The sequence below is a fragment of the Artemia sp. Qi Xiang Cuo genome, chromosome 13 (assembly GCF_049724085.1).
Source record: "Artemia sp. Qi Xiang Cuo chromosome 13, ASM4972408v1, whole genome shotgun sequence".
NCBI lineage: Eukaryota > Metazoa > Arthropoda > Branchiopoda > Anostraca > Artemiidae > Artemia > Artemia sp. Qi Xiang Cuo.
The window spans coordinates 56,728,820-56,752,136 of record NC_142806.1 but is presented as its reverse complement, the minus strand read 5'-3'; the positions used below and the strand labels follow the sequence as shown (position 1 = coordinate 56,752,136).

Genomic DNA, 23,317 nt, shown 5'->3' with positions numbered 1-23,317 from the left:
ACGGCTTTTAGAAACGAACATTCACAGACCAATGGGAAATTTAGCATAACAACACTATAGAATGCTTCCTTGTATTGTTTAACTGAGCATAGCGTCTCTCATCTCTTCCTTTAAATAGAAGTGAATATCTATCTTTTTCTTGTGTTTTTATAAGCATCCTTATCTGTTTTCTTGTAACACTCGAATCTTCGAAAATGTGCAAAGGGGTATTTTCATGGTGTATTTTGCTATGACTCACATTGCTGTCAGGGGTGACATCCAACTTTGCTCGCTTTTGCTGGGGGGTTTGATCAACAACTTCCTAAAATAAAATTATTTTCAGCTTTCTGAGTAGGTAGCTTGCAAGCTTAAAGACCTAAATTTCAAGCTACTTAAACACATAAAGAAAAGAGCGGAAGTCCTAGATGGAGGCTAAACCCAGCTTATTTTTAATATGATACTCTCTAAATTAAAGCGTTTTATACTTTTAAAAAAGCTTCCTATTTTAATTAAACAATACGTCTCTTAATTTGGTCAAATTGGGCTCCAAAACATAATTTAATTTCCAATTGCGAAACTATTTTTTATTCATTTTTTGTTTTTAATACATAGTCTTAGGAAAACTTCATAACCACATATAGAGTTAAAACACAATGATGCTGAAATAAATAGAAAAGGCCAAGGTTAAATTTTCACAAACTCAACTGAAATCAAAAGAAGATTCTTGAAGATTACAAGAAAACCAAATCTTCCCTTGCCTTTTCGTGAAGCAACGAATTGTTCAATAAACGAGTCTAAAGTTTTAGACTTTTAGTAGCTTAAATTACAGACCGTCTAAAGGCAGTCTATAAACCTGGCCCAAACATATTTGCAATATGATACTCGCTAAATTAAAGCGTTTTATGCTTTTAAAAAAGCTTCTTATTTTAATTAAACAATACATCCCTTAATTTGGTGAAATTGGCATCCACAACAAAATTTAATTTTCAATTGCAAAACTATTTCTTACTCATTTTTTGTTATTAATAAATAGTCTTAGGAAAACTTCATAATCACATATATAGTTAAAACCCAATGATGCTGAAATAAATAGAAAAGGCAAAGGTTAAATTTTCACAAACTCAACTGAAATCAAAAGTAAATTCTTGAAGATTAAAAGAAAACCAAATCTTCCCTTGCCTTTTCGTGAAGCAACGAATTGTTCAATAAACGACTCTAAAGTTTTAGACTTTTAGTAGCTTAAATTACGGACCGTCTATAGGCAGTCTATAAACCTGGCCCAAGCATATTTTTAATATGATACTCTCTAAATTAAAGCGTTTTATACTTTATAAAGCTTCCTATTTTAATTAAACAATACATCTCTTAATTTGGTCAAATTGTCATCCAAAACATAATTTAATTTTCAATTGCTAAACTATTTTTTTTTTACTCATTTTTTTTTATTAATAAATAGTCTTAGGAAAACTTCATAACCACATATAGAGTTAAAACACAATGATGCTGAAATAAATAGAAAAGGCCAAGGTTAAATTTTCACAAACTCAACTGAAATCAAAAGTAAGTTCTTGAAGATTACAAGAAAACCAAATCTTCCCTTGCCTTTTCTTGAAGCAACGAATTGCTCAATACACGACTCTATAGTTCTAGACTTTTAGTAGCTTAAATTACGGACCGTCTATGGGCAGTCTATAAACCTAGCCCAATGCCGAATCAGGTTCTTATTACATTTCACATCTTGAATGGAATATTTTATGTTATTAAATTTATAGCTATGTTCACTATAATATCCCATTGCCTATTGCATCAAGTGCCAAAAAGGGCTTAGATCCCTCACAGTGGTAGCTACTCAAGGAATAATTTGAATAACCCTTTTATATTGATTTTTTCTACAAAATAAGTTTTTAAAAGAAAGGTAAAGAATTCCATTAAACAAAAATTGAGCAAAAATAAAATCAAACAATCTACCAAACATGAAACTACCACTAATCAGTATCTATAAATAAATGAAACCCAAACTGAAAAGAAATTACAATAAATAATCGAGCCAAACTCAAAACGAGCATTTTCGGCCGTTTACGATCGTTTATAGCACCAGGCTTAAATTGGTCCTAGATGAAGATGTTAATACAAATCAGGGGCTAATTTTAACCTTGTGTTATTACAGAATATGGCCCAAAACCAGTTGCTGTGACTTGTTTTTCCATTTAATAGTTTGCATACAAATCCTCCTTTTCCCTTTTATGAAGATCTCGATGGAGGGGAGGATTGCTCATGTAGCCCTCTCCTAATGTACGCTACCGCCTACAAACAATACAGGAAAAAAAAATCTTTTTAAATTACGACTGATAATAGAAGTGACTTTGGGGGTTATGATCTGGTCTAACACGTACTGGAGAAAGCGATACGGCTCAATAGTAATCCAAACTTTTAAAAAAGAAATTTTGATGTCAATAAATGTATCAAAAAAATATGTTTATAGTGCTTATTGTAAATACATAACTTTTATCAAGATTACTATTACTGATCAAACGCTACCCATCTTATAAAATTTAACCAATTTTTTAAAGAGGGGGGGAAACACCCCCAAAAAGTAAATAATTTTTAATAAAAATCACACCGTCAGATTCAGCGTATCAGAAAACTCTATTACATAGATTTCAAGCTCATATCTGCAAAAATCTGCGACTCTGTATTTTTTGCCAGAAGAAAAATACACGAATATAGAAGTTAGTTACGTAAGTTAATTTGTAATGAGGACACTGTTTGTGAAATTGCTTCAAATAAGCAAATTGAAACATGTGAATTCTATAGAATGAATGAGAATAGTATCATTGACTATACAAAGAGATATGACAAGAGTGAAGTCACACTCTATTGTAGGAAATGTGACCCTGACATTGCAGTACATCAGGATCAGTACACTGTGAATTCAGATAATGTACCTGCACAGCCAAATAAAATTTTTATTTGGCAATCTACGTCCAAAATCATTAGGGGGAGGGATAGGGGAATCAGCGCATCATTCATCATTTAGCACTAGAAAGTCGTTCAGACGTGGATTGTCATCATAAATGTTGAGGAACTGCTTGTAAGTATAGCCGCGAGATCGGAATTAGACAAAGCCCGTTTATACCAAGAGCCTGTGAAATTTGATCCCACAAAACTGTCACTCTCTTTGTAACACGCGAGCTTTTCATTCAAACCGGAAAAATACAGCATGTTTTGGAAAAAGCTTCTTTCTGAATGATAAAGAACTGTTTTTCAAAACAATTAAAACTTGTAAACATAGCTGTGGAGGAGAGATTTTATTTACATAATTGAAAAAAGCGTGCTTTGCCGTTTCTATCGAATGTACTCATTATTTTCTTAAGATTTTGTATTGTTGGAGGGGAGGGGGCTAAGTCCCCACTGAAATTTGAATTTACTAGTAAAACGTTTTTTTTTTTTTTTTTTTTTAGGGAAATAAAAGAATGAAAGTTTACTCACATTGAAAATAGAAATATACATTTTTTCAGAGTTAATAGAATCCAGTTTACTATGCTCGATATGCTAATACATAATGAAAATTGAATTCCAAAGCATGAACACTTTATACAGGGTTTCAATGACGAATTGTTAAGCAATTCTCTGATTGGCCACATTGACCACTATGATTGAAAAAAAAATGAGTGTCACATTAGAAAAACCCTTCTGCTAAGCCAAGTACCATTCGTAGTAATAGCTGACTGACCCTAACAAGCCAATGTACCGGTTAGACTACACTGTATATTCATGTAGGCGTGAATGTAGGATTGAATGTAGGACCGGGATTCCCTATGGCCTTATAGCCGCCAACTCTCTCTAACCGACTGACCTCAAAAAAATGAGTACCACATTAGAAAACCCGTCTGGTAGGACAAGTATCGTCCGTAGTAATAGGTGCTTGACCCGTGGTAAGTCTTATTACACAATCACCCGTGAAAGTGCATAGGTGACTGACCCGTGGTAAGTCATATTACGCAATCACTCGTGAAATCAGCACCTCTCTTACTACTTTCGTGTTGCAAAGCATTAATTTCTTTGCAAGAGAAAAAGCGGGGGTTGAAGGGGGCGGCATACCCCCAAAATAAAAATCTTAACAAAAGAGGCGGCAAAAGCGGGGCGTTTGGGGGTGGCAGCCCCCCAATTATACCTCCTAATCTCTGTACGTTTTAAGGTTCGAACTTGTGACTCAGCCTCTTTAACTCTTTAGAAAACGCAGTTTTTTCAAATAATTTCTGCACGTTTTTGTACAGTTTATTACTTATTATTGCTTGACTAACTGTTAGCTGATCGTGTCAGGAGTTAAAGTTGGGGGGCTGCCGCCCCCCAAATCAAATCAAATCAAATGCACAGTAAAATTTTCTTTTTTCAACTTTTCTTCGAGCATGCGGGTATGCGGCATGTTATCAAAGCAGTGGAGACTTAGATAAGATAAGATTTATTGCTGAAAAATGGCTATCACAAGCCTAAAAGGGCCGAATTCGCACTTTAGCGTCAAATACCGCGAAAAAAAAACAACAAAAACAAACAATCAAACAACAACAGAAAATTATAAAAGGGTCAATGTAAAATACGTAAAAACTTTAAAAAAAAAAAAAAGTACAAAGTAAACTCATCAAATTAGAAGGTAAACTTCAATTAAGCAAAAATGCCCCCCCCCCACAAAAAAACAAAAAAAAACTCGTAAAATTAAAAAGGGGATAAAGTAGAATTAAAACAAAAATATAAGTTAGTTGGTGACGAACAAACATTAATATAAAACCCCCAAATTTGCAAAATGGGCATTAAAATTAATAGCTATGAGTTAAAGAGTGAGTGAGGGGGGGGGGAGAGGCAGCGGAGATTCAGTGGTTGAAAATGTCAACTATGTAAGGGATAAAAGTTTTTCTATATCTTTCGGTGCAAACTCTTATTGGGGCGAGAAGGGGTATTTTAGCTGACACAGAACGCGGGAGGCAGGGTCGAAGGGGTGAATATTGACCGGGGAAAAGGGGAGTTGTTCGAGGGTTATGAAGGGCATTGTTAGCAAAACGCAAGGTAATTTTTGCTCTCCTTTCCTTAAGAGTGACAAGATTAGCTCTCCTAAGAAGGGAAATATAAGGTACTTTACCCTCATTGAAGATAATTCGTAGGCACCTTTTTTGTACTGCCTCTATTCTGTCCGACAATTCAATGGAAATGCCAGGATGCCAAACAGGACAGGCGTACTCAAGGGTTGGACGTACAAATGACAGGAAATTTCTTAATCAATGCGATTTAGGGTATTAAGATTTCTTAAGGGTCCTGAGAGGAGATTATGCAGTATTTGTACGATTTAAGATTTTCTTGATATGACAACCCCATTTTAAGTCGCTTGAGATGGTAACGCACATTAGTTTAATGATGGAAATAGCCTGTTCAGAGGAAATTAGGCAAGAGAAGGAAGGAAGAGTTTTAAGAAAATTAATAGTAAGAACAGTTGACTTTAAAGGGTTGACTTTCATATCATCAGTAAGAGCTTCGGCTGATATCGATTCCAAGATGTACATTGGGTCAGCTGAAGGCCGACTGTGATATTCTTCTGGAGACGCCTGTTGAGCCAAAGGATTTAATAAATTGGATTTAAAAAAGAAAGTGATTTTCTTTTTTAAACTTTAAATTTAATAGATACTACTTTAAATTCAATATTTAAAAAATTCACTCTGACGGGGAATCGAACCCGGGTCTTCCGCATGACCGACGGGAATAATGACCACTGTACTATCAGAGACTCTTATTAAATTATGTTTAGTCTCTGAAATCTATTTTCGACGCAAGCAAATACAAAAGTAAGATTTTCGTTTTTCGACAAAAAAAACTTCTGGGAAAGAGCTGGAATTTTCGGAAGCTTGCAGTCGGTCTTGTCAGGTTAAGAGGACTATTTTGATCTAATTTAATAATGAAATACTATGCTTTTAGGAATTTCAAAAATCAACATGGGCTCTTATGGGAAAACGAGGTTTTTCGTAAATGTAAATTCGGGGGATAATTTTTTCGGTCTGAAAATATCAAAAGGCCCTAACAGGTCGAATTCCACTTTGAATGAGTCCTCATTCACCCAGGTTCATTGCCAACTCTGGCTTGTAGGCGTGGCTGATAAAATAATAACTTGATGAACAATAAATGGCTATATTTGGTGTTTGGAAAACAGGGAAGGAGTGATCGGATAGAGCTGAAATTTTGAAAATGAGCTTCCAGGCCCTGGAAAAACTTATCCTCCAACTTTGAGACCGATCAAACAACGTCAAAGGGGAGCTTTGGCGGGAGGGTCGAAAATTCCGGCCCACTTTCCCCCATGAAGATAAAGTCGGAAGGGGGTGAAATTTTGCATGTTTCTTAGTTTGAGCTTAGGCTACAAAATTCGATCACCGCCGTCTCTCTGCGACCGCTAGGACCGGAAATCGCTTAACATTGTGGTGGGTCGCCTCTTTAAAGAGGCACAAGTGTGCCTCCTTGATTCAGATTCCACAGTGGAGTTGTTGAATCTGATGAGCCAGTAATACAACTGGTTTACATTTGCTTTGGCGTGTAGTGGCATGAGTAAATATAAAATTGCCTCTCTTTTATTTTCAAACAGTTCGTGGTAACGAACTGTAAGTAAGGAGTGACCCGGCTCAATAATAGCTGGAACTCTAAAAAACGGAATTTTGATACCAATAGATACGTCAAAAGAATCTAATTTTTGTGCGGATTTCAAATATATAAGTTTCATCAAGTTTAGTCGTACTCAGCAGAAGTTACGAGCCTGAGAAAATTTGCCTTATTTTGGCAAAAAGGGGGAAAACCTCCCTAAAAACATGGAATCTTAAAAAAAATCACTCACCAGATTCAGTATATAAGAGAAGCCTACTGTAGTGGTTACCAGCTCCTATCTGCAAAAATATGGGATTGTGTGTTTTTTGCCAGAAGAAAGATCAGGGATACGTTTATTTTTTTATTTTTTTGATCAGGGGTTATCGTATCCACCCAGTGGTCCTAGAATATCACCAGAGGCCTCATTTGAATGGTAACTAAAAGTTCTAGTGCCTTTTTAAATGACCAACAAAATTGGAGGGTAAATAGACTCCTCCCACGCTCATTTTTACCAAAGTTACCCTATCAAATTTTTTACATCGCCATTTTGTTCAGCATATTTGAAAACTCTAATAACAATGTCTTTGAGGATGACTTAATCCCTTACAGTCCCTGGAGGAAGGGCTGCAAGCTATGGACTTTGTCCATTGTTTACATATAGTATTGAATATTGGGAAGTATACAGAAGTTTTCAGGGGGGAATTTTTCTGGTGGGGAAGGGGGTCGGGGGAGGGGTTGCATGGGAGAATCGTGGGAGAAAAAGAGGGAAATCACACCACAATCACATTCAATCAAGCGCTCTAATGGTATGAAAAAAAGAATTGGCTTTGATTTATATAATTCCTGAACAGAAAGATCTATTTATATATTAAATTAAGAAACAAGTTTGTTTTTAACTCAAATTGAGGAGCAACATTAAAACCTAAAACAAAAAGAAATTATTTCGTATATGAGGAGGGCTGCTCCCTCCTCAATTCATCGCTCTTTGCGCTTAAGTCATATAGTACTTTAGGAAAGTTTCTTATTCCAATTCAAGAGTTGTTCTTAAAGCATCAAACATTTCGTGGTAACGAACTGTAAGTAAGGAGCGACACGGCTCAATAGTAACCGAAACTCTAATAAACGGAATTTTGATTCCTATAGATACCTCAAAAGAATTAGATATTTATGCTGATTTCAAATATTTAAATTTCATCAAGTTTAGTTTTACCCATCAAAAGTTACGAGCCTGAGAAAATATGCCTGATTTTCGAAAAAGGGGAGAAACCCCCCTAAAATCCATAGAATAAAAATTTATTATTTATCACATAATTAATGAAAATCACACCATCAGATTCAACGTATCAGAAAACTCTGCTGTAGAGGTTTGAAGCTCCTATCCGTAATTAAATAAAAAAACAAGTTTTTTACACTGAAAGTAAGGAGCGACATTAAAACTTAAAACGAACATGAAATTATTCTGTATATGAAAGAGACTGTCCCCTCCTCAACGCCTCGCTCTTTACGCTAAAGTTTTTTATTGTTTTAAAAAATAAAGTTGTAAGACAGAGTCAAACTTTAGCGTGAAGAGCGAGGCGTTGAGGAGGGGACAGTCTCTTTCATATACAGAATAATTTCTGTTCGTTTTAAGTTTTAATGTTGCTCCTTACTTTCAGTTTAAAAAACTTGTTTTTTTATTTAATTTTTGAACGGTTTTGAATAAATACAGGTTTTGATCTTGGCTCACCGTACATGAATAATTAAAACGAAATTTTCATATTAACTTACTTTTATTTAGTTAAATGGCTTTCTCAAAACTTGTTTAATTTTATTTACGAACGTTTTTATTAGTAATAAATATACGTAACTTACGAATTAACTTACGTAACGAACTTCTATATTCATATATTTTTAATACGTTTATTAGGGGATTCGCCCCCTAGTCAATACCTAGCTCTTTAAGCGAAAGTTCAAAATTTGTTCCAATTCTTTATAAATGACCGCTTAATCACAAAGGCCGTTAATTAGAATAAATAGCTCTTATGAAAGTACTAAAAAATCTTTGGCTTAAAGAGCGAGGCATTGACTAAGGGGTGAACCCAATTATATATGTAATATTTTCTGTTCGTTTAAAGTTTCGATGTTGCTACTGTTGCAGTTGAAATACTTGGTTTTTTTTTTTTAAATTTATGATCTTTTTTCAAATAATGGTGGGAAGTCCGGCGTCCCCTTCATAGCAATGTCCCTTCCCCCATGAAAACTTCCTTCATGGAAAGATCCTCCCACATAACCCCTGACCCACCCACCCCCCACTACCAGGAAAAATCTCCCCTGAAAATGTCTGTATACTTCCAAATAACCAATACTATATGTTAACATTGGGTAAAGTTCATAACTTTCAGCCCTCCCCCGGGAACTTCGGGGGATTATGTCATCCTAAAAGACATACCTATAATATTTTCGAACATGTTGAACAAAATGGCTATCTCAAAATTTTGATCAGGTGACTTTGAGAAAAAAATGAGCGTGGGAGGGGGCCTAGTTGCCCTCCATTTATTTTTGTCACTTTAAAAGGGCACTAGAACTTTTAATTTCCATTCTAATGAGCCCTTCCACGATATTCTAGGACAACTGGTTCGATACGATCACCCCTGGGGAAAAAAACAAAAAAAAAAAAAAACAAATAAACACGCACCCGTGATCTTTCTTCTGGCAAAAAATGCAAAATTCCACATTTTTGTAGATGGGAGCTTGAAACCTCTACAGTAGGGTTCTGTGATACGCAGAATATGATGGTGTGATTTTCATTAATGTTCTATAGTTTTTAGGGGTTCTTTCCTCCTTTTTTCGAAAATCAGCCAAATTTTCTCAGGCGTCTAACTTTTGATGGGTAAGATTAAACTTGATGAAACTTATATATTTGAAATCAGCATTAAAATGTTTTTCTTTTGATGTATCTATTTGTATCAAAATGCCGTTTTCTAGAGTTTCGGTTACCATTGAGCCGGGTCGCTCCTTACTTACAGTTCGTTACCACGAACTGTTTGAAAATGTGGAATTTTATATTTTTTGTGGTTTTTTTTTTCAGGGCTGATCGTATCGACACAGTCGTCCTAAGATATAGAGAGAGGACTCATTCGAACAGAAATTAAAAGTTCTAGTGCCATTATTAAGTGACCAAAAAATTGGAGGGTAACTAGGCCTCCTCCCACGCTCATTTTCCCCAAATTCACCCGATCAAAATTTTGAGTTGTAGGCCTATTGGTTATTGGTTAGTGTATTAGGATTGGTCATTGTGAAGTATACAGACATTTTCAGGGAGATTTTATTCTGGTGGGGAGGGGGGGGGTCGAGGTGAAGGATATTTCCATGAAGGGGGTTTTCAAGGGGAGGGGAGATTTTTATGAAGAGGGCACCAGGTTTCCCAGTATTACCTAAAAAACGATCAGAAAATAAATGAAAAAACAAGTTTTTTTTTCAGCTGAAAGTAAGGAGCAACATTAAAACTTAAAATAAATAGAAATTATTAGGTATATGAGGGGATTCGCCCCTAGTCAATACCTCGCTCTTTAAGCTAAAGTTTTTTTTAGCACTTTCAAAAGAGCTATTTAGTCTAATTAAACGGCCTTTGTGACTCAGGGGTCATTCTTAAAGAGTTGGAACAAAATTAGAGCTTTAGCATAAAGAGCAAGGTATTGACTAGGGGGAAAACCCCTCATTAACGTAATAATTTCTGTTTGTTTTAAGTTTTAATGTAGCTCCTTACTTTCACTTGAAAAAACTTGTTTTTTTTTTTTATTTAATTTGCATTAAGGACAAATTTTTTGTAAGTCATCCTAGCCAAATGGATAGCGCACTAGACTTAAATCACTTTGTCCGTGAGGAAAGGGGTTTAAGTTCTGGTTTCACCTGGTTTCTGGGGTTTCTGGTTTCTGGGGTTTCACCTGGTTCTGAGGACAGGGGTTTTCTGGTTTCACCGGTTATTTGCGTTGGAGCTGGGGTCAGCGGAGTGACTCTGAGAACTACAGCTTTACGGTATGAACTGTAAAGTCTAGGGCAGTATTTTTTAAATTTTTATACAACATTTTCACTCTCTCAATCAGAGACGTAGGTAAAGGCTTGCCCCACCCCCACCAACATCCTAAATTTTTCCAAGTTTCTTGGAACTTCTTACTCAAGCTATTAAATACATTTTTTTACTATCTCTCCCCTTCGCTCCAAAAAACTCCCACACGAGTGGGAGCTCTCAATCGTATATCGATGATTAAACACTTTTGGTAGAGAGCTCATTACTTTTGCTCAAATAATTCTATAACATTCATGCCTTAGCTTTTCTCCATTTATAATGTTTATTTTAAAGTTTTAAATAATTGTAAAGTTCTAGATTCATTTCTATTAACTCCCTTCTTTTTAACGTTGAGCTATTCACCTTGTTCTGGCAGAAAACAATGATGGTGAAAAACACTGGACCCCTGCTGTTGCCTTTTCCTAAAGTAAATTTAAAACTTTTCTCCTAGCTCTTCCCCTAAATATTGAATTTCTTGTACCTTATATAATATAGATTTACTCCACCCTTTTTTAACATTCTAAAAATTACTCCCATCCCCTGTCTCCCTCCATAAAAGCGACCTTATGTGAGTGCTTGTCAAGGAAACTACTGTTGATAACTTTCACCGTTCAGTGTTTTAAGCTCTGTTATGATAAGTGTAAACATATCAAAAATTGTGAAAGAAGTTATGTGTAGTGTGTGTCATACATTGTGGAATGGATTTACCTAGAATGACAAGCGTTGTTTATTCAAGTACTTTTTTATTTACATTTGGGGCGGACCTTTCAGTCAAGGCTGCTCATTTTAACTACCGACAAATCACCCCCAGCTAATATCTTTCACCCCCAGCAAAACCAAATCAGAAGTATTTGAGGTGCTTTCTCCTAGAAGTTTGAATTGCGATGAAACTAGCCTATATCAATCTTCAACTTGAAAATGATTGATTTTAATTTGGTAATTAAGGTATATGCCTAAGAAACTATTGAAGCTAATTAAGTTGGCAAGCTAAAATAACAGTAATTAAGTAAACATATGTATAATCACTATAAAAAAAGCAATTACGGTGCTGATTTCCTCTATACTGGTGACGCTGCTAAGCAAGAGCTTTAAGTAATACAAGTCATTAAAAAAAGGATATAGAACTATTTGAATACAAAACAATATATGCACTTTCGAACAAAAAAATCAGAAAAAACGAATAATTCTTGTTCGAATTTAAGTTTATGATACACCATCATTCAAGCCATCATCAGTTTATGAGATGTCTTTAAGGAAAAATGGGCTTTTCCTCAGAATTTTGCCTCAGGCGAGGCCAGCGAATTTCAATCCTCTTCTCTTAATAGAAAACCAAAAAGTAAAAACAACTTTTTTAGGATTTTTTAATACCCCCTTCCCCCCGTTCTTGGAATTTTTGTTTGCCTTCCTTGGAAAAATTTCTGCGGTTACCATTGAAAAACACTAAAAACTATTCAATGCAGAAATCTTGTGCATAGTTTAGAACGGTGAAAGGTCAGTATTCCTAGATTTGCTCGATGTTCTGTTCCTTTAGTCCTTTGGGGGAAGAGTCAAGACTTGAAACCTATGAGCTGGTTTAAAAATATTACCTGCCAAGGTATCCCACCAAAGATTAGTAGAAGAGCATAATCCAAATATTGCCAGTAGTAGTCTGAGTCTAACGATCCAACCCAGTCAGTAGCACTGTGAACAATCCCGTCTGTTCCTGTGAAATTTCGTTGGAAGTCAACAGACTCATGTTGCAGTGCAAAGGGGATGCTGATCCACTGAAATTATGAATTAATTATTATCAGTTAAAACCATGATTAAAATTATGACCAGTTATCCGGCACAACAGTTGGAAGAGGGGTGTAAATCTTTCCCGACTAATTTTCGAGATACCCCGGCCTTGTATTTTGAAATGGCTAATAGAAATCGGAAAAAAAATTATCCCTCTTACTTTTTTAAAAGAATATCCCTTCCCCCTAATTTTCGTGAATTGACCAACCCTGTCGGTAATTATTAACTATATTTGGTTTGATAATTATCTTACTCAATTCAACGCATCCGTTTTCATTGTAGGGAATGGTCTTAAAAAAAGGATTCCTTGAGATGTACATAAATTGGACGCAGCAATGGAGAGACAGTAATGCAGATGTACTAAAAAATATATCAGTCAGAAGCACTGTGCAACCTTTTGTATTCTAGGTAGTGCTGTAACACTGCTGGACCAAGCACAAACATAGGGTTACTCTCGGGAGGAGATGGAGGGTTCGTTTCTCCTTTCTTATATTGAATGGTCAAGAGCCTAAAACCGAATTGTCTTTTAGAAATTAAGGAAGATAAATTAGGTGATAGTTTAGGCCTTTGTACCAATTTCTATATCAATTTATATAACTTTCATATCATTATTTTCTTGTATCAGCTTTTATATCAAGTTGCTGTTAACTCATGAAACTGCAAAAATTACAAATATATTTGATTATAATGGTGATTCTAATGCTAAACTTGATACAAGTATTTAAAATGTGTATGAAAATGAAATATGGCAATTTATTCAAAATAATATTGAAGTAACAAATTAGGTAAAATGCGAGTTACCAAGTACATTGAAAGCGTATAATTATAGGCAAAATAATATTTTAATAATATGTTTCAAGAAAGAAAATCAACCGTAACATTACATAAAAAAAACGTAAATCACCAATAACAATTAAACAAAAATAACATTAAATAAATAAAATTAATAAAACAAACGGATCAAACTATGGTGAGGTGACAAACGCTGATACGCTGTTTCTGAAGGATTTTCGCGTAAACCAGTCAGCTTCTCAGTAATATTCGGAATGTAAAACCTATTTATTATTTTTCGATTCCTATACCAAAGATGAACATAGAAAAAATATTTACAAAAACGGAAAATGGGTCACTCGAATATCACTAAAATCCTTATTCCTAAAAATAGGATAAAGCCCAGAAAGGTAAACAACCGAATGACCTGAAAAAGTAGAATAAAGCTATACAAGGGCAATACGATTATATTTGCCTCGATTGGCTACAATTTTTGAGTAATCAATCTGGATCTTTGTTCTAGCATTCCGGGCGGCTCACTCACGAAAAGTTTAAATTTTTGGTAAGTGTAATACCCAGCCACCGTATCAAATCCACATGAGGGATGGAAATTTTTTTGAAATTAGAGGCTTAGGAGGTGAGGGAAAGTTGAAAGAAGGATACTCGCATTTACCAACGTTAAGCGAAAGACTGATTTAAGTAAATCACTTTTATAAAGTAGATAGTTATTGAATATCTACAGAACGACGAGGAATTGATCCTAGCAGCAATTATTTTAATAATTATTCTTCGAATTAATATGTACAGATCAAATTATGAGAATTAAATTGTACATTTTTTTTTATTTCTTGATAGGTTCTGTTAATATTTGTTGACTAAAATTTCGTGTTTTTTTTTTACAAACTCAAAGAAATGTAAGTGAAAGCTGAATAAAAGTAAACTGCGTCATTGGAGGGAGAAATTCTGAAGAGAAAAGTCTTTAAAAAAAAGTATTTAGGATACATCTGCATTACTGTCTCTCCATTGCTGTGTCCGATTTATGTACATCTCAAAGAATCCTTTTTTTAAGACTTTTCTCCCTCCACTAGACTTTTTTTCTAAGAAAAAAATCGCGTTTTTTTTAACAAAGTCAAAGAAATGAAAGTGAAAGCTGAATAAAAGTAAAGTGCATCCAAGTCATTGGAAGGAGAAAGTCTTAGGAGAAAAGTCTTAACAAAAGTCTTTAGGATACATCTACATTACTGTCTCTCCATTGCTGCGTCCAATTTATGTACATCTCAAAGAATTCTTTTTTGAAGACTTTTCTCTCTCCACTAGACTTTTTTTTCTGAAAAAAAATTTTGTGTTTTTTTTTAACAAAGTCAAATAAATGTAAGTGAAAGGTGAATGAAAGTAAAGTGCATCCAAGTCATTGGAGGGAAAAGGGGTGTCATTTGGTCTACTATTACTTTTGATTGTTCAAGAATGACTGAATGCTCTACCGGAATAGCATGTAAACCAATATATTTCATGAGATATGGTTAACAAGCCTTTTTTTTTTAATAAATCAGTTTAGAAGATTTTATGCATGGCTTTGCCTTACTTCCATGCTTCAACAAACGCTTGACCAGACACCATCCATATCTAAGTATGGACACATAGTATTTATCATTGGTTTCTTATTAATACTTTCAGTAAGGACTGGTATGATAATTTTTCAATATATGTATATCCATGTACAAGTCAGATTAAGGCCTTCTCTTCATTGTGCCTTTTCAAGCAAATTTCACCCGTGACTTTTTACTTTTTCAGGCAGCCCCAGTCTCCATTAGTGCTTTTTTAGGCTCAAAGAGGCAAATCAGGCGCATTTGGAATGGCTTTTTTCAGAAAAGTCTGTTTTTCGAAGAACAAAAACCTGTTTTTACCCGGCTGACTTTGACAGACAAGTATATAATTAATACCATAATTAAGTTTGGTGTGGTTTTAGCTGCGGATTTAACTCTTGAAAGCCAATTATTTTGGATTATATCGAAAAGCCAAAAATATATCTATAAGAAAATCGGCTCTGTCTTCTTTTTGTTGATGCAAGATACCCCTCTCACCGATACCACAAAGCTTCCTACTAATATGTTTTAATCATGACTAATTAGTCTCAAAGAGAGAATAAGCTACGCTCCAGTCCTAAGAGTCGAAAAAAACCTAATGAGTTTATGGTTCAAAAACTCCTTAGTTCTTGGACGCTATCGAGTAAATTTTGCCCAAAGGCGGATCTAAAGCAAAATCTTGGAGGGGGGAGGGCTAATGGGACAAGGACTCCAATAAATGACTAAACTGACTAGTCAATTTAAAAAACGTAAAACAGAGTAAAAAAACGAATGAGGGAACCAGAACATCTTGGGGCCAAGGGTCTCCCCGGCTCCCTGGTCCCACCCCTGATTTTGCCTTATCCTTTTTCGAAGCTATGCAGTCGCAAAATCGTATAAATACTCTATAAAATGCCGGAAAATATAGATTTCCCGCCTAATAACGTGTTCATTATATTTGAATTTAGTACATTTACAGCTATGGTAAACTTTCCAAGGCTGCAGACACCTCTTTGAAATTACCTGAGTTGTAGCTGCCGTCGGAACAGCTTTCCGTACACCCGTTCTCATGGTGTGTGTTATGGGCTATGTTCTAACATGCTCTGTTTTCACGTACTTACCTCGACCAACAGGACAGAGACTATTAAGTCTGATTCAGGTGTTGATATAGCTAGACATCTGTGTCTAGGCATTACAGTTTATGACTATTCATAATTTGCTTCCTGTTTTATAAGCAGGCCTCTTTGGTCCGAAGTAATGATGGCTAAATAGCACATATGTAAGCAGGGCTTTAATTGCTAATGCTATGGAATTTTCTTTAACCTAGAGTAATATTAAGTGTTATATTTAATTGTTTGAGAACATCTAAAATCTCAAGTATCCTCTATTAATACAAGTCACCTGATCGTTATTAATCTTACGGAATTTCTATTCTCAAATATCTACATTCTTCTTCAAAGTGATGATTGTTGACTAAGCTTGATCTTGAAACATATCTTTATCTTACTATACTATAATTGCAAGACTATTTGTGAAAATTAAATCTGAATTTAACAACTACCTTTCATCAGAGCAAAGCTCTGGTCTGTTATTTTATTAAATAAAAAAAACAAGTTTTTTTAACTGAAAGTAAGGAGCGGCATTAAAACTTAAAACGAACAGAAATTATTCCGTATATGAAAGGAGCTGTCCCATCCACAACGCCTTGCTGTTTACGCTAAAGTTTTTTATTGTTTAATCAAATATATTTGTGATAAAGTCAAACCTTATCGTAAAGAGCGAGCCGTTGTGGAAGGAACAGCCCCATTTATATACGGAATAATTTATGTTCGTTTTAAGTTTTAATGTCGCTCCTTACTTTCAGTTAAAAAAACTGGTTTTTTTTATTTAATTTTTGAATGTTTTTTAATAAATGCAGGTTTTGATCTTGGCTCACAGTACATGAATAATTATAACAAAATTTTCATATTAATTTACTTTTATTTGGTTAAATGGCTTTCTCGAAACTTGTTTCATTTTATTTACGAACGTTTTTATTAGTAATAAATATACGTAACTTACGAATTGACTTACGAAACGAACTTCTATATTCATATGTTTTTAATACATACCTTAAGGGGTTCGCCCCCTAGTCAATACCTTGCTCTTTAAGCGAAAGTTCAAATTTTGTTCTCATTCTTTAAAAATGGCCGCTTAATAACAAAGGCCGTTAATTAGAATAGATAGCTCTTATAAAAGTACTAAAAAATCACTGGCTTAATGAGTGAGGTATTGACTTGGGGGTGAATCCAATCATATATGTAATATTTTCTGTTCGTTTAAAGTTTTGATGTTGCTGCTATTGCAGTTGAAAAACTTGTGTTTTTTATGTTTAATTTCTTATCTTTTTTTAAATAATGCTGGGATGTCCGGCATCCCCTTCATAGCAATGTCCCTTCCCCCATGAAAACTTCCTTCATGGAAAGACCCTCCTACATAACCCCCGACCCCAGGCACCTACGCAGGAATTTGTTTCGGGGGGGGGCCAATTTGTTTCAGGAGGGGGGGCAAATTCTTCAAACCCATTATTCTGTGAGAAAAATCAGAAAATTATGGGAAAATGAAAAAAATCGTGAGATTTCGGGGGGGACGGCCCGGAGGCCCCCCCCTGCGTACGTCCCTGCCCGACCCCCTCCCCCACTACCAGGAAAAATCTTCCCTGAAAACGTCTGTACTGTATACTTCCCAATAACCAATACTATATGTTAACATTGGGTAATGTTCATAACTTTCAGCCCTCCTCCCGGGAACTTCGGGGGATTAAGTCATCCTAAAAGACATACTTATAATATTTTCGAACATGCTGAATAAAATGAATATCTCAAAATTTTGATCAGGTGACTTTGGGGAAACAATGAGCGTGGGAGGGGGCCTAGTTGCCCTCCATTTTTTTGGTCACTTAAAAAGGGCACAATAACTTTTAATTTCCATTCCAATTAGCCCTCCCACGATATTCTAGGACCACTGGGTCAATACGATCACCCCTGGGAAAAAAACAAAAAAATCACGCACCCGTGATCTTTCGTCTGGCAAAAAATGCAAAATTCCACATTTTTATAGATAGGAGCTTAAAACCTCTACAGTAGGGTTCTCTGATACGCGGAATATGATGGTGTGATTTTCATTCAGGTTATATAACTTTTAAGGGGTCTTTCCCCCTTTTTCCAAAAATCAGCCAAATTTTCTCAGGCGCGTAACTTTTGATGGGTAGGATTAAACTTGATGAAACTTATATATTTGAAATCAGCATCAAAATATGATTCTTTTGATGTATCTATTTGTATCAAAATACCGTTTTCTAGAATTTCGGTTACCATTGAGCCGGGTCCCAATAACCAATAATATATTTCAACCTTTCAGCCCTCCTCCTGGAGGCTTCGAGGGATTAAGTCAACCTAAAAGACATAGTTATAATATTTTCGACCATGCTGAACAAAATGGCTATCTTAAAATTTTGATCAGATGACTTTGGGAAAAAAATGAGCGTGGGAGGGGGCCTAGTTGCCCTCCATTTTTTTTGTCACTTAAAAAGGGCACTAGAACTTTTAATTTTCGTTCCAATGAGCCCTCACACGATATTCTAGGACTACTGGGTCGATACGATCACCCCTGGGAAAAAGAAAAAACAAAAAACAAATAAACACGCATCCGTGATCTTTCTTCTGGCAAAAAATGGAAAATTCCACATTTTCTTAGATAGGAGTTTGAAACCTCTACAGTAGGGTTCTCTGATACGCTGAATATGATGGTGTGATGTTCATTAAGGTTCTATACCTTTTAAGGGGTCTTTCCCTCTTTTTTCAAAAATCAGCCAAATTTTCTCAGGCACGTAACTTTTGATAGGTATGACCAAACTCAATGAAACTTATATATTTGATCGCAGAATGTAATTATGATTTGTTTGATGCATCTAATGATAACAAAATTCTGTTTTTTTAGAGATTCGATCATCTCAGAGCTGAGTCACTCCTTACTTACAGTTCGGTTCAGTAAAATATTTGATTAAATAACTCAATATATGATGCCTCAGCAATTGAGAGCTCACATTTAGTGTCGTATGGCCAAGACAGTATTTCTTAAGTTTATAAATATAATATAATATATATAATAAGACATAAAATATAATATATAACAAAATATATAATAATAAAATATAATATAATAATATGTGTAATACTATATATAATATAATATATAATAATATAATATATAATATATAAATAGAAATATAAGCAAGGAGGCGTCAAACACTTACCATTCTAAATAGTAATGCAGTGACTATGGTATCAATTTTCGTAATAAGAATATTCGAGTAAAAACTTAGTCAGATAAGTAATTATTCGATTGTTTCTGATTTTTTTTTTTTTAAATACGGCGCATACGTATTGTGAAATACCGTGCATTCGCTGACCTCACAAATCTCAATGCCTCAGTCCAACACGAATGAGAGGATATCTGGGCGGCCCCAGCAATGAGAGATGGCTGGCGACTCTTCTTGGATGCCTTAATCGTCTCTGGAGGCAAAGGGGGATCTAAGGTCTAAGGTAAGGTGCAAATATATAAGAGATTTATTTAAAATTATGGAGAGATATATGATTTTAGATATTCAGGGATTTTATTTCAAGAGTTCTCTTTTATTTCAGGAATTCTACTCTTTCGAAAAGATTAATGAACCCTAGCCATTTGCGCAGAACATATATTAGGACCTGGTCAAATACGTTTAAGAATAGTTTGAATTATAAACAGAGATTAGTTTAAGTGGCTTAGCGATTTAGATATTTTTTAAATAATAATTATAGCAATTAACTAGGCCAAATACACCGCTGGTTGAATTTAAGTTCCGGTAATTTAAGGAAGTTAGCCCCAGTTCAACGATTTTTTCTTCTTTCTCATTGTTTAATTTTATTGAAAAAAGCAAACAAGGTGAATAAATAACATATAAATTACTTACCAGACCGAAAAAGATGCAAAATAATTGCAGAACGTCGGTGTAGGCCACACTATATAATCCGCCAAAAAGGGTATAGGCTACTGCAACACAAGCACTACCTATTATGCTACTTTCCTGTTCTACGGATAGAAGAACACTAATTGTGGCCCCTGAAAATGTTGACAGTTAAGAGGAATGTTTTTGTATATTAACATTTAAGCTGAAAAATCATTGATTCTCAATGCTCTTGACAAATTAGCCCTAAGACCCATTAAGATTTGTAGTTGGTGTTTATTTGCAGACGTAGGATGGGGCACCATTATTTGCCAAGATTCCTGACCCAAAAAGTATCTTTTTCCTATTTTTCTGAACCTTTCTTACTGCCGCCAGAATAATTCACTTGTCCCTTTTAAATTTGTTGCCATTAAATTTTTTAACTTTAAAAAAATAGTATACGTTCAGTAATATTATTTTTCCACAGGAGAGGGAAAAATGTTCTACCGAAATTTCAGGGAAATTTTAGAAGTAAAATTTTTCACAGGGGTAACCTTTATTTCTATGTGGATTCAAACATATAAAAATATACGACGATTACTCTTTAAAATATGAAATTACTTTCTAGTACTCCTTAAAGGCCTACTTTCCAGCACTTCTTTGTATAAACCTCATATCTTAATCTTTAGAGCATTATGATTTTAACTATATTTTTTTATGATTTGCCTGCTTGGGGGAATTTGACGATCTTTTTGTCCACGTACTACAAATACTGCTTATTCTTGTTCAATTGGCCTAAAACTCAAATTATTTCTTTAAAAATTTAAAACTTTCCACACGAAGTAAAACATTTTTTATTTGGAAAAACCTGAGGTAAACAGAGGGACAAATTTAATGTAAAGACTAAAAATAATGATAAATTTCAATTTTTTATCTAAAATAAAAATATTTTAAGGCACAAAAAAGAGACACCTTCCCTCTTTTTTTCTCCTATGCACTCTTTCTGTAGTTTTTTCTTTTTCTTGTGTTTCAAGTGCTTCTAATCCGACAGATTTTTAAGAAATTTAATACAATTTGCATCTTGTTTTTTTTTATTTTTATTTAATAATAAATAATGTTGGCAATAAACAATTTTGGTCGGTTTCTGCAGGTCTACTTCACTCTTCTACTCCTAGGATAATTAGGTTGCCCTTGATTTAATATATTTTGTGTAAATTAAATCATAAGCAAACTCTCTTACTTAAATGAAATTCATGTTTATATTTATCATTTTTGAATTGACTTCTACACTATTCAAATATTCAACATACTGCTTAATATTTTTTGGGAATTGTTTTTGGCAGGTTTTATCCCCTAATAATTATTTTAGCAGGCAATTTTAGCTTGAACATTTTTTTCTAATTTTTATCCGCGAGGAGACTAAATCTATTCCTTTTTTTTCTTTTAATTTACTGAGAAATGTTTTTTGACTATTTACTGTAATTTCTCCAAACTAGAAAGTTTGTGGACGATTTCCCAGAAGTTTTTTGACCCAGTTGCATAGTTCTAAGAATCCATGCAAAAAATTATGCGACTTGTCAAATTATGAATTATTTTAACATCCCTTGTTAGGGAACTTAAAAAGTAAAATATATCGTCTTTACTTAAAGAACAATTTCTATACTAACTTCATAAACAGTCCTCAACCATTGCAGAATCAAACAACTAGAGCCTAATTAATTCGTGAACAGGACAAGTTCATTCCATCTGTTACCGTTTCCCCTTACTAATCCAATGAATATGAAGAATAGTTGAATAACATCTGTAGAGGCCACAGAATTGAAACCTCGAAATAGACTGTAACAAATTGCTATGAGGGATGAGGCTATGACACTTATGTCGCCATCAATATCAATGATGACGCTAATGGTTCTACCTAAAAAGGAGGAAATTTGCCCGCCATAGAATTAGATAGAAGACGATTACCAAACTCTGATTATGCTGTGTATCTGTATCATATCATTTCTAGAGTAGATTCTCTAGAAAACACTTGTTTCATAGAGACAGTGTTTTTCGTCAAAACTCTTTTATTCTCCTAGCATGATTTTTATATCAACTAGAAAAGGGATACTCCTATATCTGGATAACAATAACACATAACCTGTTATTCTTGCAAATATTAATTAATCTGTTTATATAGTATTTGTCTACTTTCCTTTTGAATTTTTGTAACAAAAGGCTTTTCAAACTATAATATATGCTTAAAGCAAGTAAACATATCTCAATTCTTAGAAATAGCTGAAAATTACTAATGCAAATTCCATTTAATAAATCAAGTGCTCTATGTCAGTGAGGAGTAATTTGTTAGCAATTGGAGGAAGAAGATAACATCTAGGGAGGGTGAAAATAATGGATGGTCTTTACTTATACGTCATGTGTGGAGAATTTGCCCCAATGCTTTTTGCAATAGATATCTATCTGTGTATTTAAAATTATGTTTTAATGTTTTTTATCCAGAAAGATTTGACAAGTACAAGATTTTTAAGAATATAAGCCTTAGCTATAGTCAATAATATATTTTATAATTTGTATATTTTGTCGGTACTGGTGCGTTATATGGACACTTTTATATATTGTACAAGGAAACCAGTCACGACAAATCCGTCAAACAGGCTATTCTTAAGAGACCACTATACGTAAATGACTGCAAAGCCGTGGTTTCTCAATTAGTTACAATATTGAAACGATTGTTTTTGGGGGGTTTAAGGGGGGAAAGGTACCTAGGTTAGGTTATGTATTTAATATATGCTATGCTTTACCCCCTATCCCCCCTAATGTGGAAATATATAACCCAAATTTCTTTATAAACTGTTATATATTCATCCTATTTTATTTTGTTTCATTAGTATTAACCAAACTTGACTTTAAAGAAGTGTCCATATAACGCACCAGTACCATTTTGTCATTTTACATTTAAGCTTCTTTTATTTTTAAAATTGGGGGATATCCCATAGAAACAAGGAACAAGATCCGTTGGTATCTAGGAACAACAGTCCCCATCATTTCGAGGCTGTTTTACTACATAAAAATTCTTTTATTTTCCTAGCAAGATAAATGAAAGCGCTCATTCTTTTCCGTGTCAATTAGAAATGGGATACTCCTCTTTCTGGAAAATATTAACACATACAATCCTATCTTTCTTACATATTAGTCTTCTTTTCTTCTGGATAACTAACAAAGCATGTAATCCATTTACGACAGGAAATACAGAGACAATATTTTCAGTGGAAAACCCCCTTTGGGATTTTCTGGAAACTCGATGCAGTAAAACTTGGGATTATGTTGATGTTAGGAGTTTTCACGGGAAGGGGAATTTAACCTTAGAGATCAATACCTGAGCTTTACGCTCAAGATAGGGGAGACCAAAGGTAAGATAAGGTTAAGTCAATTAGACTAATTGGATTATATTAAGGAGTTTAGGATATATTGGAAACTTGAATGAGAAAATAAAAACAGTTAGAGACATGAATATATAAATGTTGAAAAGTCAAAAAGAGTCTTAAACACTTAAACAAAAAAATTTTTAATGAAACAAAATATCATAACATGGGAGAAAAAATTGCAACG

General features: G+C 34.3%; 1 protein-coding gene across 1 annotated transcript in view; it reads right to left on the bottom strand.

Annotated features, from left to right (window-relative positions):
• Positions 1–23,317, bottom strand: part of ChT (choline transporter) — a 182,593-nt gene that overhangs the window by 68,995 nt on the left and 90,281 nt on the right. Inside the window, exons 5-6 of the mRNA XM_089099523.1 lie at positions 19,739–19,887; positions 12,226–12,402 (exon numbers count right to left, since the gene is read on the bottom strand). Coding sequence (XP_088955649.1) covers positions 12,226–12,402; positions 19,739–19,887 — 326 coding nt within the window. The remainder of the gene's footprint in view (positions 1–12,225; positions 12,403–19,738; positions 19,888–23,317) is intronic.